The 19,490-nt window shown below is 37.6% G+C and overlaps 1 protein-coding gene across 1 annotated transcript in view; it reads right to left on the reverse strand.

The window, feature by feature from the left end:
• Window positions 1-18,799, reverse strand: part of LOC110455004 — a 33,186-nt gene extending 14,387 nt beyond the window's left edge. Inside the window, exons 1-8 of the mRNA XM_021504870.1 lie at window positions 18,722-18,799; window positions 15,875-16,026; window positions 14,899-15,048; window positions 14,100-14,211; window positions 12,011-12,150; window positions 11,510-11,541; window positions 8,802-10,641; window positions 1,499-8,605 (exon numbers count right to left, since the gene is read on the reverse strand). Coding sequence (XP_021360545.1) covers window positions 1,499-8,605; window positions 8,802-10,641; window positions 11,510-11,541; window positions 12,011-12,150; window positions 14,100-14,211; window positions 14,899-15,048; window positions 15,875-16,001 — 9,508 coding nt within the window. The 5' untranslated portion in view covers window positions 16,002-16,026; window positions 18,722-18,799. The remainder of the gene's footprint in view (window positions 1-1,498; window positions 8,606-8,801; window positions 10,642-11,509; window positions 11,542-12,010; window positions 12,151-14,099; window positions 14,212-14,898; window positions 15,049-15,874; window positions 16,027-18,721) is intronic.
• Between the last annotated feature and the right edge of the window lie 691 nt (window positions 18,800-19,490).

The following is a 19,490-nucleotide window of genomic DNA, read 5'->3' on the forward strand; positions in this document are numbered from 1 at the left end:
TTGTAAAGGCAAATGTATCCGAAATTTTCAGATCAGAGCAATATGAAAGATTTGCGACAATATGACAGGGTATAGCTGCGATTCACAGGGTAGGAAGAAACATAGGTCCTGGAGTGCTACACACAAAACACCTTTATGATGATTTATTGAGAAAAGGACACAAAATGTTCTAATACATGTTCCAATTTTATTCACCTGTGATACTTGTGTGTGAAGGAAACCTTAATAATATTGATCCTTTAGGAGGCACAGGTACAGGCTACATTTTAGAATCTGAATACCAGTCAAAAATTTGTAGAACCATTTCTAACTTCAAACAGAAATAACATTCTAAATTATTTTCTGTTAAAATCGAGGACATACCTGGATATTGTTTGGTTGAGATACAATACTTAGGTTAGTACTCAGTGTTGTCCAAATTCACTTCACAATTTTGAACTAAAGCTTCAATGTCATTTAATCAATTAATAATCACAATGTATCATATACACTAGCATTTGTTGATCCAAAGGTTTAAGATATGAACACCATGTCATAATTGTACCGTCTCTTAACATAAACATGTAGCCTGTGGGGGAACAAGGGGAGCAGGCTTTTTAGATATCTTCTTGACAACTGATTGACCTTTTCTGGTACTGTCATGCTTAAATTTCTACAGCTTTTGAGGCTACATCCAGGGCTTCATCCTCGAGACCCCAGTTTCACCCCCCTCCACCTTCCCTAAAATCAGTTGGGCCAGCTTACAGCCTAGTCCGAATTATTCTGACGTTTTATCGACTTTTTTCATATCGGTCCGTCGTCGATTAACGTCAGAACTCCGGCCCTCTATAGTATGCGGGAAATATGCGACCCGCGCCCGGAGCGCACTTCAAACTGATATTTTAGAAACAAATCGTCACTTTCACACACATGTCGCACATGGATCGAAAGATCTATTCTTTATGCACAAGATGAACATACATAATATGCCTCAAACAACCAATACAATCACTAAAAACATTTTTTTTCAAACTTACTCTGTTTTACTCTAGTTTTTTGATAGCCCCGCCTTCTAATGCTACGTGACTAAAATCTCGCTGGGCTACGTCATAGCGTTGGGAAGTACCTTCGGTAACGCGAGATCTCTTCAAGTCATGCGACATTGCTCATGGCCTAATTTCCATTAAAAACACGGGTTGGTATAGAAAACGTCGGAAAATACTTTTCGTAATGATCTTTGAACCATGTTATTGATACCACCTAGTGCATAAAGAATAGATCTTTCGATCCATGTGCGAGATGTGTGTGAAAGTGACGATTTGTTTCTAAAATATCAGTTTGAAGTGCGCTCCGGGCGTGGGTCGCATATTTCCCGCATATTATAGAGGGCCGGAGTTCTGACGTTAATCGACGACAGACCGATATGAAAAAAGTTGATAAAACGTCAGAATAATTCGGACTACCTACAGCCATGACATGTGCCTTTAACATTCTGGTAATCCAGTACCTTGTAACTTACCTTCTACCTGCCTACGTTTGGGTGTGACTTCCATTTCCTCAAGGAAGTCATCTGGCTGACAGAACTCGTCTATGCTGTGGTCCATCCCCTCTATGAACATCTGTCGGTCCGTCCTACTTGATACACATGGGGAAACAACTGTATTTTGTTGATGAAGTTTGGTGGAAATGGGTCCCCCATCATTTTTAGAGCACTTTGGTAAAGATTGTTTCTGTTTTGATGGCGTAATAAAGTTTTCTTCACAAGGACTGGAGGAAAACTGTTTTTCTTGTACATTATTAACTTCTTTTATAATCTGATATTTCATCCTAGGCACTTTGTCCAATTTTGTACCTTCAGTTTGCTGTACAGAAGAAGGATAAATATCACAGCTCAAGGAAGAATCCCAAACTTCATCAGAATCCCTATAAGAACATTCTAGATCCCCCTTGGTTTTTCTAACATGCTGTAGTGAACTTTCAGAAATCGTCATTTTACCACCTGTAGCAGTTTGAAAAGGGGAACTTTGTGCAGAATTTGATGATTTTCTCAAAGGATGTAGAGAACTTTCCTCAGAAGTATTTTCAGGTTCTCTGCTGGTTACAGAAGGTAAACTATCTGACAATGTTTTTCTAGCTTGCTTCAAAGCCTCGGAAGATACAGCTTGTGTATTTCCTGAAGCACTTTGGAATGGACAATCCTCTAAAGTTTTCTTTGCATGTTGAAGGGCACTTTCAGAAATATTCACTTTTTTACCTGAAGCACTTTGAAAAGGTGAGTTTTCTATCTGTTCCATGGTCTCCTTTGTATGCTTAACTGCAGTCTGAGAAAGGTTCACAGTTTTGTCAGAAGTACTTTGAAATGGTGAACTCATGATTTCTTCCAAGGTTTGTCTCGCTTGTTCCAGAGCATTTTTTGATATGTTTACTTTTTTCCCTGAAGCACTTTGGAAAGGAGAAATTCCAACTTCTTCAGTAGTTTCCCTTGCATGCTGTAGAGCATTCTCAGAACAGTTAAGTTTTACCTCTAAATAGCTTTGAAATGTGGAACTCCCATCATCTTCTAAGGTTTGCTTTGTATGTTCAAGAGCACTTTTCGATATGTTCACTTGTTTCCCTGAAGCACTTTGGAATGGTGAAGCCCTAACTCCTTCCATGGTTTTTTCTACAGCCTGAGCAGCAATCTCAGAAATATTCCTACATTCCACTGAAGTCTTTTGGAATGGTAAGCTGGCAACATCCATTGTTTGTCTAGTATGTTCAAGTGAAGTTTTAGAAATATTTTCTTTATGTTCTGAAGCGCCCTGGGGTGGTAAACTCCCAATTTCTTCCATGGTTTTCCTTGCATTTTCAAGAGCATTTTTAGATATGTCTACTTGTTTTCCTGAAGCACTCTGGAATGGTGAACTCACAACATCTTCCATGGTTTCCTTAGAATTTTTAAGAGCATTTTTAGAAATTTTCACTTGTTTCCCTGAAGCACTCTGGAATGGTGAACACACAACATCTTCCATGGTTTTCCTTGCATGCTCAATAGAACTCTCCGACACAGTAACTTGTTTTCCGTAAGCCCTTTGAAAAGTATATTTCAAATCAGAAGACACAGTATGTTTTCCTGAAGTTTCTGTTTGAATGGTATCTAAAGAACATGGAAGTTTTGCCTTTTCTATTTCCAACACAATGGAGTCATCATCTCTTTTCACAACACCTTCAGCATCACTGTTAGAGTCATCCTGAGAGAAATCATATTGAGAATTCATTACTTCTTGAAGAGAAAAATGGTCAGTCTGCACATGTAAACTAGTATGTTCTTGGCCTCTTTTTCCTTCTCTTGAAACCAATGCAGATTTTGTTGTTTTACTTGCTATTTCCTTAAAACTGTTTAAGTTCGGAACAGTCCATTCTTCTTCTTTCACTTCACTTTTATCACCAGAAGGGCTCACATCCTCACACAAACCCTCATCCTTTGGCGTTGCACTAGATTTATCTCCCTTTGCATCAATGCCTCCAGCATCCATTGTTGAACTTTCCATTATATCTGATTGGTCAACGTTTACGTCTGAGGACCAATCTTTGAAGTTCTGTCTAGCCTTCACTAAGGCTTCATCGGAAACACCAACTTTCTTCCCCGAGGCGCTCTGAAATCCAGCGTATTCAGGAAACTGCCTAGGACATTGTGTTTGAATTGTTTCTGGTTTGTTGTGTACAGATTCTTCACTGGCCTCTGAACACCAGTCAGAGATACTCTGCTTGGCCTTCATCAATGCTTCCTCTGATACATGTACTTTTTTGCCTGAAGCACTTTGAAATCCTCCAAACTCTAAAAGGTGTTGATCTGACGATTTGTTTACAATCCTTGATGCTTTCATGCAAAGATTATCATCAAAAAAAGTTGATGATGAGAATTTCATATGTTGTTGTGCTGATTCCGAAGGTTTAGTCATGCAAGATTCATTCTCTGGTGCACTTTTCGGTCCTTCAGAATCCATCGATTTCTCCACAGGTTCATCTTTAATGTTTGCTGCACTATTATTTGATACTCTGCAGTCATTAATCATTCCTTGTTTTGCTTTTGATGAAGCAACTCCAGAAACAGAGATTTTATTCCAAGAAGCACTTTTAAACCCTGAGTTTTCTGTTTCTTTTCCTAGATTGTCCTCTGTTGGTTGTTCTAAATGTTCCTTTGGCGAATCTGCAGGCAAATCATCCAAATTTTGTTTTGCTATTTTAAGAGCTTCTTCAGAAACACACATTTTTTTTCCTGATGCACTTTGAAAGCCTGAGATACCAGTCTGTTGTGTAGGTTGATGGTTTTTCATTGACACAGACCCATTATGCTGCAATGGTGTCAGAGATTTCTTTTTAATGTCCGCAGATTGTGCGGGATCTTTTTCATTGGTAGTTTCCAAGGTCTGGGTTTTCACACTTCCGTTATGTAAAGGCTGTTCACACTTAATTTCTGTCACCTTACACAATGCAATATCCTCTATATCTAGGAACTGTTCATACTCCTCAGAGGGCAGTATATCTGGTGCCTGGTCCCCGTCTCTAGGTGTTGTTCTACATCTCTGTGACCTCAATACTTTACCAGATCCTGGACTAAAATGTTGAGATGATTCAAGCTCCTCTGAGAAAAGCTCGTCCATGATTGACGGTTCAATGTCCTGATCAACTTTGTCTTCCTTAAGTACAGGTGTAATATCTCTACCATTTTCTAGTTCATCAGTAGCCATACTGGCTCTTTGAGGTTTAACTTTGTCTCTGCTGCTGCCTTCATCAACACCTGAGTTAGTTGTCTGAAGTTTTACTTGGTCTTTCTTAGCTACCTGTTGTATGTCACCAGTGCAAGTACCTTGCAATAAAACTGATGGGTTTTCATCAACTGTGGAATTGACAGGATTTTGTGTTGTCTCCACAACTTTGTTTGACACTTTCACACACTCCTTGCTGTTAGTCTTCTCTATTTGTGGCTTCTTGGATATTTTTGGAGGTTTAAACGGTCGGAACCCCTTAGGGATGTTAGCTCCAGGAGGGAATCGTGAGGAACTTTTCCTAGTGTTGCTTGGTTGCAAACCTTTGTCTTTGGTTAGACTTGATCCAGATCTACTTGACAAATTCAAGATGTCTATTATTTCTGAAGAACAATCTTTCTCATCAAGGTTTATACAAACAGGTTTTCCTCTCCCCTCCTGACATTCTGCTGACTTGATGTCAGATGAGACAGAGTCTTTCGTTTCTTCTGCATAAATCTTATTGATCACAGACATACCTTTCTCGATACTAGTACTGAGCTTCAGTTGTTTGCTCCCAGCAGTTTGAAATCCATCTGAAGCACTGTAAGATTTTCCCAACCTATCATGGGACGATCTATCGTCTTCACCATCTACATCTGATATGACAGACATCGCCTTTCTTATACTGGTTTCACTAAGTTGCAGTTTCTTTCCACTAGCTGTGCTGAACCCTCCTAACCCACCAGCTGTGCTGAAACCCATTGGTTCTTCTCTTTCTGATCCACCATCAGTAGTTGATTCCAATTCACTAGTTCCAACACTTTTCTTGTTTGAAATATCTGCCATACCTTCATCAACACCTGCAACAAGTGACATTGCTTTTTTCAAACTTGCATCACTTAGTTTGAGCTTCTTTCCACCAGCAGTGCTGAACCCCCCTAACCCACCAGCAGTACTGAACCCTCCTAACCCACCAGCTGTGCTGAATTGTGTCAATTCTTTTCCTTTTAATCTGCCATCTATGGGTAAGTCCAGTTCACCAGTTCCAACCCTTCTCTTGTTTGAAATATCTGCTGTATCTTCATCAAAATCTGCAACTAGTGACATTGCTTTCTTCAAACTTGCATCACTTAGTTTGAGTTTCTTTCCACCAGCAGTGCTGAACCCCCCTAACCCACCAGCAGTACTGAACCCTCCTAACCCACCAGCTGTGCTGAATTGTGTCAATTCTTTTCCTTTTAATCTGCCATCTATGGGTAAGTCCAGTTCACCAGTTCCAACCCTTCTCTTGTTTGAAATATCTGCTGTATCTTCGTCAAAATCTGCAACTAGTGACATTCCTTTTTTCAAACTTGCATCACTTAGTTTGAGCTTCTTTCCACCTGCAGTACTGAATCCTCCAAAATCATCATTATTGCTGAATACTTCTGATTTGCTCTCAGCTGATGTAACAGCACTGAATTCAGATCCACAAATATTACTTAAGTCCCCATCATCAGCTTTCTTTGAAACATCTGTTGCATCTACCTCAACATCTGCAACTAGTGAAAATGCTTTTTTCAAACTTGAATTGCTTACTTGGAGCTTCTTTCCTCTGGCAGTACTGAATCCTCCAAACCCTCCAGCAGTGTTGATTCCCACTGACCTATCAGTATTGCTGTAGTCTCCATCTGTGGTATCCCTTCGTGAATCAGTTTCATCCTTACTGACAATGTCCATCAGCAACACCCCTTCTTTCAAACTTAACTCACTAAGTTTCCGCTTCTTTGAGGCAGCTGTACTGAAGCCAGACACTCCATCCGTCCTATTGAAACTGTTTTTATCTAAATCATCGTTTTTTCCTTTGCAAGTATCCTCTTTGCGAAGTCTCTTCTTCAAATCAGAATCCGTGGATTTGTGCTTCTCCCTGTCTCTACTGCTCAATACCGGTCCTTCATTCACCACTTCATTCGACACAGCAGTGATTTCCTTATCCGTCTCACTTAATAACGACATATGCTTTTCAAGACTTGAATCATTGAAACACTGTTGTGTCCGACTGGCAGAATTATTCATTTGAACAGGCTTTCCTGTAACTACACTAAATGTAGATGACTTTCCTGGCCCTTTTACCTGTGCTATTTCTACATCAGAACCAGATTCCATTGTTGAGAGAGATTCTGCTATTGTTCCATCAGATATCTGATCAGTCACACCACTTTTAAAATGGCCATTGCTCCTCATTTCAAGCCTCTTTCCTCCCACAGAACTGAATCCTGGGTGTGTGCCTGTTGTCACTACTGTATTTCCAGAAGATGTTGTTTCTCTCGCCTCCAAATCTGAGTCGTGACTTTTCACTACAGTTATTTTTGCTTTACAATCTGACGTATTGTGCTGAACAGTTCTACAATCAAACTTTTGAGAATTGTTCAATGATGTGTCATTAGCAATTTCACTCACATGTGCCAGTAATTGGTCTTCCTTATCAAATTGTGATGTCAATGCTTTCCTTGAGATCTCTCCAGCCGGGAATGAGCTACTGGTAGGTGAATAGTTTGTGTCTGTATCTTCAAGTAATGCTGACGCCTTCTTCAAACTTGCTTTGCTGAGTTGTAAATGTTTCCCACCAGCAGTTGTGAACCCTTTAAGCATTGCAACATTATGATCGCTATTAAATCTGCCTTCTGTGTTTTCAGAGTCTTCTGGTTTACACTCTGTTCCAAAAGGAACTGGACCTCTAGAGATATCCTTGGCATTTAAATTAGAATCTTTTGCAGAATTCTTCATCACAGATACTGCTGTTTCAAAATGAGAATTTTTTGAACAGATGTTTTTGTCTTGGCCTAAATGGAATCCTCCCCTTGAACCTGTATTTTTCAGGGGAGTAAGTCTGGAGACCTCTGGTGAACTTCTAGATTTCAAAACACCCTCCAGCATGTCCTCAAAATCAACAGTAACACCTGGTACCGATTCTGTTGCCGCTGGTAGATTTAAATCGGTAATGTTGGACTCAGGTGTTGAGTTGACTGATGTAGTCTTGTCTGGATCGCTCAAGGTTACTTGGGAGAGAGTACATGTCCGTCTAGGTAGCTTCATTTCATGTTGGTCCTTCTTCAAACTGTTCTTATCAGTGAAGCATAAACTACTGTTATCTCCAATACCTGTATCCGAATCTACACTGACAAACAACTGTTTGGCCTTGTGCAAACCCTCTTCACTAAACGTCAAGGACTTTCCACTTGCTAAAGTAAATCCAGTACATTCTTGAGCGATACTATTTATAGGTCCTGGAACATGTTCCACTTCATCTCCATCACAATGCACAGAACTGCTTATATTTCTCACACTTTCTATTTGATTTTCTGCATTCTGTGTTCCTGGTTGAAACGTCTTCACATCAGCTGACGCAGGTTTCATTTTTGGTGATGTACTTTCACTTTCCATGTGTTCTCCACTTTTATCAGGGATAACCTGGTCTGAATATAACTGAAGTATGTCTTTGTCAGTTTCACAGGTGATCGGGTTTCCATCCTCAGGAACATCTGTTTTGATTTTGATGTCTTTAAGTTTGTAATTCTGTTGACACTTAAAATGTTCTGAGCTGCCGACATCTGCATTACATGTTTCTGTCTGCAATGGGAAATGTTTGATAAGACCTTCAGAACCAGACTGCTGTTCATGGGTCAATGGTGTATTCCATTTTGAAGACTGAACATCAGCTTCACACTTAGTGTGAAGTCCAAAACCCTCACGTTCTGGTTGCTCTCTCTCGGGTTTTAAAGTCATGTTCCCAATTTGGACCAAGTTTGTGTGAAGTGTCTTTGGTTGTGATTCATTTCCATCAGGGAGAACATCAGATCTATCAGTCTTAGAGTCCAGCTTTCCGTTGTTTGCAAGAGATGAGAAACTTTCAAATCCTGTAGAAATAATGGAATGTAAGATTATTTATAATTATACCAAACATCATTTACTGTTGCAAAAAGAATATCCAAAACAATGACTTTTTTGTTATTATTATCTTAAGATTTGATTCCAATCTATTTTTTTAAACTAAGAATATATATACATACATATAGAAATTTTGAGTACATTTCGGATAGTTCAGAGACTTACCTATGTTTCTCTTCATTCCTCTGTGGACGGTTGGTTGTTCCTGTTGATTTTTACCAACATGTTTTTCTCCAGAATCTGATTTGGTGGAAGGTTGCTGGACTAACACACTGTCTTGTGGTGTATCTTTGCTATTTGAGTCTTTTGTATTCATTGTCAATCTCAGGTTTTTCTCTGTCTGTTCAGCAAATCCATAAACAGATGTAGGACAGGACTTACTGATCTGATTTGTTGAGGGGTATAAAAACTTCTTTGGTTTTGATTTTAGACTGATGGAACTTTTCAAAGGATTGGAAGGACAGGGATTTGATGGAACATTTATAGGGTCCTTTTCCTTTGGCACAGGAAGCGTAACTTTGTATCCATCATCAGTTTTCAATACAGGTAAAGTCACATTTTGCTTGTCTTCAGTTTTCACTGAAACAGGTTTATCTTCAGTTTTCACTGAAACAGGTTTATCTTCAGTTTTCAATTCATGGTTTTGTTTTGTTTTGTCCATTCCTATCTCATCTGATCTTGTTTTGCTTGACCCTGTCTCTAAGTTTGATTGCTGCGTTGAACTGATTTTGTCTACTGAAGTGGCTACAGAACACATTTCATTCAAAGCCGTTGGAGAAACTTGGGAGAAAAGATCATCACACATCTCTATGTCTGAATCTTTGCTCAGAGATTTGTGCAGAAGTAAATTTTCAGATTTGTCATTTTTGGATGAATCTTCCTTTGAAATGGCAAGAGTATTTGTACGACGATCACTTCCCGAGTCTGTTCCAGATTGTGCATCATCCTCAGACAAACTTTGATCAAACACCTCTGGTGACACATAATCTTCATCACCTAGTTGCGTAAGATTTCGCTTTAAAGATGATTTTTCCTCCAGGCAAAACCTCACCTTCTTGTTACTCCTTACAGCAGACCCTTCATTTGTTGTTTTCTTACCGGACAGAATTGACTTGAGCACCTTTTGAGCATTGTTCGGAGTAAAGCAGTTCTCCAAACATACGACGTCCCCCTCACTTAGTGAAACAGAGCATTTACTGTGCTGGATATCTGAAGATGGTGAATCAGTTTTTTCTTCTGCATCTTCACTTTTAAAAGGAATTTTGTTTTCTTGCTTTTCTTCAAACTTTATCTTTTGCACATCAGACTTGTTTTGTTCATTTTTCCTATCTTCATTACATAACAAATCAGTTTTTAGCTTTTTACTTCCTTTTACAGGAGAAGTGTTCGTTTCATTTTCACTGCCTACGTCTAAATTCAAACTGTCATCCAGGAGTTTCCTTTTCCTGCTTTTCCTCGGAGCACATCTCCTTCTGCCCACTGCACTTGAAGGTGGGTCAAAAAAGTCAGACAAAGCATCAGACACACCTTTTTCACAGCCATCTCCTGTGTTTGTTGATATGTTATTCCCCTGTAAAGTATATTGATTACTGCTCTTGATTTCTGTTGAAGAAATTTGCTCCTGGTCTCCTTCAATTTCATCATCCATATATAAATCTTGTGAAAACAAAGGAATGCTGGATTCCTCACCAACACTGGCATCAACAACGATACTCCCTTTGTAAGTATTTTTCTGAAAAGTTGTCGACAACTCAGAATTTGTCTTTGGGAAAAGTTCAGACAATTCAGACTCTCTGTTGAACACTTCATGTTGGTTAATGTTTTGAAATACTGTTATGTCTGGAGAGATTAACGATCCAACTGTTTGGTTAGTAGTCCTTATGTTGGAAGGAATTGAAGGTGGTTCATCATCATCGTCAGTGTTGTCCTCCGATGTATTGTCCAAAGCATGTAGCTCCTCGTCTGTCTGTGAGGGTCCAGGGGAAAATAGGACTCGCGGTAAACCCTGCAGGGAAAATAACAAACTCAAACTATATATAACTTATTAAACATTTTCTTCAAGACAATTTAACAGTTCTTAGATAATGAGTTTCACTATCTCAGGAAAAAAGGTGTTCTGTTTAACAATGTAACCTGGTGATGCCAAAGCCATCTAACCAAACAATATATTTCGCATTTCATAATGCAGACTACCCCCACACTTTTCAACCTTTAGCAAATGTGTAAATAACTACCCCGGTAGTTGTAACAAATCTTTTAAACAAATGATAATAAATCTGCCCGAGACACAGTTTATTATACTATTTGCAAGTCATAATTACTAAACCCATATCAATGACAGCCATTAATATTAAGCAGCATGAGTTAACAAGATGCTCATGGCCCATAAATCACTCTATTTATATTTGTTATCTGAAATAAAGCAGCATAGGAATATTTTTTTCTGACAATTTGATACTATGGGGGTCATCATGATTTTTTTATTATATATCTAAGGTCCAAATAATTACAATAATATTTAAAAAAAATGGATTTGTCTTAGCCTAAGGATGCTTTATGATTTATCATGTTTAAATCCCTTCGCCCAAACATAAGCAGTTCTCTTTTTGATATTTACCCACACTTTCAAATTAGGCCCCACCCTTCCAACCCAGACGGACCACAGCCTTCATTCATTGTTGATTTGAACTGGTTAGTTGTTACTTGTAATACATTTTTTATTTTAAAGGAAAAGTTTATGACAGACAAGACAGTCAAAAATTGCAAAGTGCAAGATCATTGGGCCTTTTAAGCCAGTTGAGTTAAATCTTGCTGTCAAATACCATATCATCAGCAATGAAAATAACAACTATAATAATAATTTTGGAATTTACCTTTTGTTGTTTTGTCATGGGAGACGGAGAACCTGTGTAAGAATAAATCAATATAGTCATAGTCATTTGTAACAAACTTATATTTTGAAAGAACTATTTATTGTTTATGACAGAAATAAAAGAATAACCATTGAGTTGATAAAAGGATTGTGTGAAATAAATAAGACAAATAAGACACAACATTCTGTTGTAACACTTCTACAGGCACAGTCAAAGCTGTTGAAGAGACCATCCTCGAGAAGTCCAAAAGGAGATCTCTAACACAGGCGGTCTCTTAATATAGGATTACAATGAAATCACTGAAATAGAAAACATTAAAAGTGGTCTTTTAATATAGGTGGTCACATGCACATGTTTGACTACATATACAGCTGAAGTGCATCTTATAAGGTTGACTGACTGTACTTTAACATTCAGCCTAGAAGCGACATTACAAAGATTTCCTATGTATAAAAGGCAGAATTTGTGAACTTGAACCTGGTTTATTTGTGTTATAAAAACCTTTGTATGTTGAGTCCATCAAAGTTGGTGTTGCCATTGAACTTGTCCAGGACAACATTGAGTCGTTCATGTCCACACCCAGACTCTTCCTGATGTCCAGCTGTCCGCACAGGGGGGCGGAGCCAGATACCACATCCGGGCTGGAAACATGTTTGTATAGATTTAATAAAATTATATTCATTTGCCAAATAATTGGAAATAGATGCATAACAAATTCACCTAACTGACAGTAACATCTAAGATACTTTTTTATTTAAATACATAATGTCTGATTATCCTATTAGAGAGTTGTCTGCAAGAAGTATATAATTGTACATATGTACATTATAATTTTATTCAATAATATCAATGACATCCTGAAAAATTCAAACAGAACACTTGATAAAGTTATTTTAACCAGTAACTAGCGGGACTGCAACCAATGTATTAGTATTTAGTCACAAAGAACCATACATGATCTATAGGTCTCATTTTATAACTACCTATTCCCTATATCTCAAAACCTTTAATGATGACATATTTTGTGAAGTGAACAGACTTGTTTTATTACAACATGACTGGTTATCCTTCATTAAGTTCCAGTCTATTATTCTTGGCCCCACATTGTTTGCGAAGCTATCATTACATCACCCTTTAGTTTATTAAGTGCTATTTTGTGGATGGCATGCATAGAGATCAGTTTGATATAAGTCAAACAAAACACATGTTATCCCTGATAAGTGAAGAAAAGTAAGTATGCCAAGCTAGCCTAATATGATGCTCCTATGGGACAGAGGAAAACAACTTTTTACCTACTTGATAAAAATAAGAATTCCACAAGAGTGGACATGTCGCCTGCTTAGCGCTTTTATTGAGAAAATTGATTTGGCTTGAGTTATCTTGTAAACAAGCAAAAATTAACGGCAAAAACGATGAACAGCGTTGCTATGTCGAGTGTGATATGCCAAAACGAGGAAAGATGAAACTCAACAGAAAAACCTGTAATATATGAAGAACATTATTGCTTCTAGCATTACCATACAATATTTGAATGGAATTGATTAAAAAATAAAAAAAGTTCTTGCATTTACTACACAATGCCCTTTTTTGGCAATAAAATAGAATTCACGTTTTCGCACGGAAACCTTGTTTCAGACGGCGCAACCGCCAAAATAATACCTATATGTCACCTAGCGTTGCAAGCGTCACAATGACTATAAAATCATGCAATGACAGACAGGGATGCTCGTGTCTAGATCATATATATAAACACTACAATCAAAATCGTTACGGCGTCAACAAGTCGTGTTCAAAAAGACCACGCCTACAAACCGAACGGTTGTTTCAGCGTGTCACTCACTGTATCTGGCTTGTCGATTGGTCGATAGAACGTTTGAGGTCGGTGTCGTCCTTGTAATCAAAAGCAGTGTACAACATTGTATCTTTTTCGGAGACTTGTTGTTTGAGCGCTTTGTCAACTTACAATTACGCATACACGTATATGGAAATGTAAAATTTGCATTGCATGTACATGTGTCAAACCATGTGTCATGACTTGCATGTTTCGTTGCATGTGTTCTTATCCACATTTTCGTGAACTATAATGGTATTTATGATTACAAGAGGGCAAAATGAAGATTATTACACATGCTTGAAAGATGTCCTTATTTTTTTTCATTCTGGGTCATAGGAACGTGTCAAGTCCCTGTGTACGCAATGTCATGTGGATATGCTCAACGAAACAGTCTAATATGGCAATTAATTGATATAGATATATATGTATGTGGCTTGAAACATTTACAAATATATTTAACACGTCTTGCACCGTTCTATGATATTACCTGTCAGTGCAGCGGCTGGTATGGGCAGCTTTCAAGCATTTGTAATGTTCTTCATTTTGCCCTCTTGTAATCATAAATACCATTATAGTTCACGAAAATGTGGATAAGTACATAATAAAAAACCTTCAAGTCATGAGACATGGCTTGAAACATGTACGTGCAATGTAAATCTTACATTTCCATATACGTGTATGAGTAATCGTAAGTTGACAAAGCGCGCAAACAATAATAATAAAAACATCCTGAAACCAGTTTAAGAGATGATCTACCTTGCTCCCAGAACCGGTGCCAGCCATCCTTCTGTTTGACTTGGAGTTGAAGTCTGAGATGTCAGCAATCTCTGGATTTTGAAATAGAATTTGTTCTCTGATGATTCTGAACCTGAAAAAGATCACAACTAGATGAAAATTACAACAAAATCTAACATCAGTTCTAGCTTACACCATACAGTGGAGACTTTTCAGTCTAGGATCTTTGGTTTTTAAACAAAGTATGGAATTCTGTAAACAAAAACTAAATGGACGAATATTTTTGTACAGGTGTAGTACAATTTTCTATTCAGAGTACTAGTCCAAATTGCAAAAAACAAACCAACTATATTTTGATTTGAAATATTGAAAATTGTCACTAGTCCCAACATAAAATCTACTAGCCCTGGGTTTAAGGCTAGTGGAACTTTACACCTTTGTTGTGCACTGGCAATAATTTACAACTTATCTTTACTTTCCTTATTATAATGTGAAAGAATACATTAATTTTATATGTGGAGATTATCATAATTTAGTGCTTCAAGTTAAGCACTAAGATAGGTATGTTCCAGTATTAAATATATTATAAAATACCAGCAATTTTGAATGCTCCTTCATAGACGGTATTGCACATATAATGACTGGAAACTTGTATAAACATGTTTTTTAATCAAATCGGGAAAATAAAGACAGAAATTGGGAAAATACAGGGTCATTTTTCTATTGGGAATGGGTCCCTGTAGGTATGGGACCCGATAAACACCTGGCAAAACCCCTGGCTATAGTACTAACAGTGAGCCTCAGAACAACTTTAACTCACTTGTGCTGGTTGATCTGTAAAGCTGCTGAGAGTTGATTTTATCCTTTGGTGTACACAGTGGGACACTATTATCTTCATGCTTCTGTTTCTTCTGTTGAATTTTCTGGGCAGTAGCATTTTCAAACCAGTTTTTATTCCCAGGTCCAAGCTCTAGAAAAAATATTAATGTAATTATTTACCTTTTCTAAAAGCAATTAATACCTCATGTTACATATTATTCTTAAAATCAGAGGTTAAAGAGACACCTATACTGTTCATCTGTATTTTTGTTAGGTATGCTATGGACCAAAGCATAAAGAGGATATTTTTTCACTAATCCCGGTCCTGGGTAGCATTAACTAACAGGTATGCAATCACTTAATTACCATTAAATTTAATTTCATTGTAGCACCATATGCATGCTTCCCCTAAAAATCAACCATCAAATGGATTAGAATAGAAAGACTTTCACCACAGAATACAACACTATTTACAAACAAGGTTTGGTATCTCCTTGCAAAGAGCACACAAAGCATTTGAAGCAGAGTTCAGCCTCAGTTGGTCATGATCACAGGCACTGTTAGTAAATGACTGATCTCCCTAACAGCCTGTCCCAGTCCTGCTACACAGAATACTCTGGGGTGCCTCCTGAAGCCATGATTGCTACAAGCACATTGATAACACTACAGCAAGCTTGAACATCAGACCACTCAATCTGCTATATTGAGTTCAATTTTTGGTTTGATTGCCAGAGATGGCTAAATTTTCCGAAAAAGAAAATGTCTGATATGGCAAGTTGTTAGCCCTCTAATTGCCCAGTGCTTTTTTCCCCTCATAATGTTTCCTCTGCCACCAAAATTGCATTTGTTCCCTTAGCTTGCCATCATAAGCTGTTCAGAGTTTATGTTTGCTGTTTGCAATTTACACAATACTTGATTAAGATAAATATTTGTATTCATTCATTTGGCCTTATTTCGAATCATTACCAGAAACAAACCTTTTTCTACATTGAACAAATTGAAGTTAAATTCCTTTTTCTTAGCTTTGCCTTTCTTCACACAGAATCTGAATATTGCATGACTCTTTGGACAAGAGTCTAGATCTGCATTCCTTCCTTCACTCATCACAGGCAATGGTAAGGCTAAGCACCTGCAAGCATAGCAAAACACTGAATAAAATGCATATATACGTGTATTATATTTACAATTGCAATCATATATGTACTGGGTGCTTTCACAAATATCACAGAGCTAGCGTTGTCTCTTTAACAGAAGTAATTACTTTTTCAATACCTTCGCTAGTTGTGTCATTAGGAAGCGGCTAGTATTTTACAGTGTGAAATTCTCCCCATACAGCGAAGAGCTCATAATGATATTTTCAGGGGTCATAGCGATGCTTGTGAAAGTATAACTGCATACTTTTATGAATATTTCCTGAGACTCCACGTGACAACATAACAATGTAATAGAAATTATTATTTTTTCAATGGATTCGCTAGGGTCATTGACCTCTAGTTAACAGCAGAATTTTTAACACACTGACTCCTTTGGGCCCCACCCTAGTACCCTCAAAATTTTTGAAAGTATCAAACTGTCAACTCAAGGTTATAATTCCAATCAAGTTATTAACATGTAATATTCAAAGTATCATTTGCCATTATAAACCATAATAAATTTTGCCGCCTCCCCCTCTCCACCCTTCCTTCCCCAGGGTGTAAACGTGAGACCCTAGGGTCATAAACCTTAAGACTAAGACCCTTCCATCTATGGAGAGTGTTTGATTCTACCATATCTTGGTCTTGAGAAGAAGATTTTGAAATTTCAGTCAATTCAACCCTTTTTGGCCCCACCCATCAGCCCCGGGGGGTCAGTCAGGGCTGATATGTGCATACTATCAAACTGCTACCTAATACTGATAATGCTAACCTAAATTGAATTACTTCCAATGGAAATTAAACAAATGTTGGTCCAAAATGTGATTTCCCTATATAAACTATAGTAAAGTTTACCCCCTCCCCAGGGGAAAACGTGAGACCCCAGGGTCAAGAAATTCACAATTTTTGTAAAGCACCTTAAGACCCTTCCATCTATGAAGAGTATTTGATTCTACCATATCTGGGTCTTGAGAAGAAGATTTTTATAATTTTAGTCAATTTGACCCTTTTTAACCCCGCCCCTCAGGCCCCTGGGGGCTTGGGACTAAACCGGCAACTCTTTTTGTTGACCTCTGTCCATGGAAAGTTCCTGCAAAATTTCATTGAAATTGGTTCAGTGGTTTTTGAGGAGAAGTCGAAAATGTAAATTGTTTACACACGACGGACACCAACGGACAAAAGGCGATCGCAATAGGTCACTTGAGACTTTGTCTCAGGTGACCTAATAAAATTTCACATTACTCTCTTCACTTGCCAATTATAGTTTTGTTTCATGATCAATGTGCCATCTTTTTTTTCTGATAGTACAAAATGTACATCTGTTCTATTCAAACACAGGGTCACATTCACATATTCTTGAGCAGATAACACATTTGACCACTCGAAATACACAAGAGCAAGATGAATATAAAACAAGAGATCCCAGAGGGATGTTGGCGCCCACCATCGTACCATCTTCATTAGTTCTATTTGTCAGTTTGATCTTTTCTCTTCTTTTCTCTTATATCTGTTTGATCAGTTTGCCTGTCCACCATCTTAATCAATCTTCTGATCAACCTCAAAAGTTAACATGCACAACCAAGGGGAACCTACATATAAAATTTAAGAAAGATTTCTCCAGTGCATTCTGAGAAATAACAATAACTAACTTAAACTGAAACCAGATGACCACCTATACGCAACTTGGTTTTCAGATCAGTCCAAAAATTGATATGCATCAATAAGAACCCACTGGTCGACACTAACACTAGTCCGCTAGTCCTGGACTAGTAGATTTCAGCAAGGACTAGTGAATCACCTAACCTAACTGGTCCTTTGGACTTATGGAAAATATGATAATAAAATAAGAATTTAGAAAACTGCTTAAAACAATATATATTGCATGATAATTGTCAAAATTTTCCTTAAACTTCACCATCTTTTCATGGCAGTAGTTATTTTAAGTCCCCTACAGTCAATTACTTTTGATGTTTCATGCTGTAGATCGTGATGTTTCCTTATAAGGAATTCTTGGACTAGTTACATCAACGAAGGACTAGTAAATAATCCAGTGGGGGATCCAGAGGGATGTTTTGGGCTCCAAGAAATCCCCCCCCCCCTGAAAATTTTCNAGTCCTGTGGACTACCAAACAAGTAAGTGGCTAACCCTGGTTCAACCAAGAGGAAACCCTTAAATTTGAAATTTTAAAAAGATCCCTCCAGACTCTAGTACAAGGTGTTTAAGGACGGACACAGAGTGATTTGAAAAGCCCACCATCTGATGATGATGATGGTGGGCTAAAAAGGAGGGGGTCAATATTTTACTGAATCCTAGACGTTTCGGTAGCCGATAGTTTTGGCACCAAAGTCTTACTGATTTTACCAAAAAAATATCAAAACAACCTATTCTTAGGCTAAGAATGGGTTGTTTTGATATTTTTTGCTCAAAATACACATGGATCGTGGTTGTCAATTTTTCATCACTGAAGTGAGATATTTTTTTAAAAGAAGTGTTTTTTCATAATTGATATAGAGAGGATTCTCCACAAATCTCCATACATAATAATGTATCTCAAACAGCATGACAAGGGTGAGCAAGTGGAATTTCGCAACAAACTCATTAAACTCCGGAGCTAAAACATCACATACGCATGTATTTTCTATGATATATAAATATTTCATTGTCTTGTTAATATTAAAAAGTGTATTTACTGGTTGAAGCACCATTATCGAGCACTCTCAGTCATTCTCGCAGTCTTCCCGGTTTGTTGTTATCAGTCAAAAATGGCGCCTTCAGTTACATGAAATTTAAGATTCACACTTTAAAACGAAACGCATAACTATAGAAATCGCTTCAAGTACGAGATATCAGAGAGGTATATTATATTACAATATATATATCTCTGAAGATATACACGGTCAGAACTAAGATAAATCTAATTTCGTACATACATCCTACAGAAAATTTGCAATCTATGCACGTATCTATTAGTATATCTTAAATTGCTACCGTAAAGCGTTATGGTATTAATTCCTTACTCTCTCATGTGAAACTAGTTTTCTTGAGCTAGCTATAGTCTACTGATCTTCATTTTTTCACTGAAAGGACAGAGATACAATATCTCTACCCCACAACACTTGTTATTTTTGTTTTGTTAATTAACACGGGATAGACTGCTATAATATACAATATCCATGTTTACTTGAAAATGTAATTTTCCTATAGAACAAAACTGAGTCACAACAGGTTAAAGTTCTATATTCTGTACAGTTTTTCATTTAATAACGTTAATGCCAAATTAATTGAGTGAATATAAATAAATGAGTCTAGATCGTACTAAGGCGAGTAGGATATGAAGGTAGGAGAGGTTACAGTGTCTGTCCGACAATAACCACATGTCTGATAATAAGACCACCCACCTCCACTGCAGCCAAACAATACTGCCAACCAAATTAATGTTTCCCCCTTTCTCAAATAACC

The sequence above is a fragment of the Mizuhopecten yessoensis genome, unplaced genomic scaffold (assembly GCF_002113885.1).
Source record: "Mizuhopecten yessoensis strain PY_sf001 unplaced genomic scaffold, ASM211388v2 scaffold8123, whole genome shotgun sequence".
Classification (NCBI taxonomy): Eukaryota; Metazoa; Mollusca; class Bivalvia; order Pectinida; family Pectinidae; genus Mizuhopecten; species Mizuhopecten yessoensis.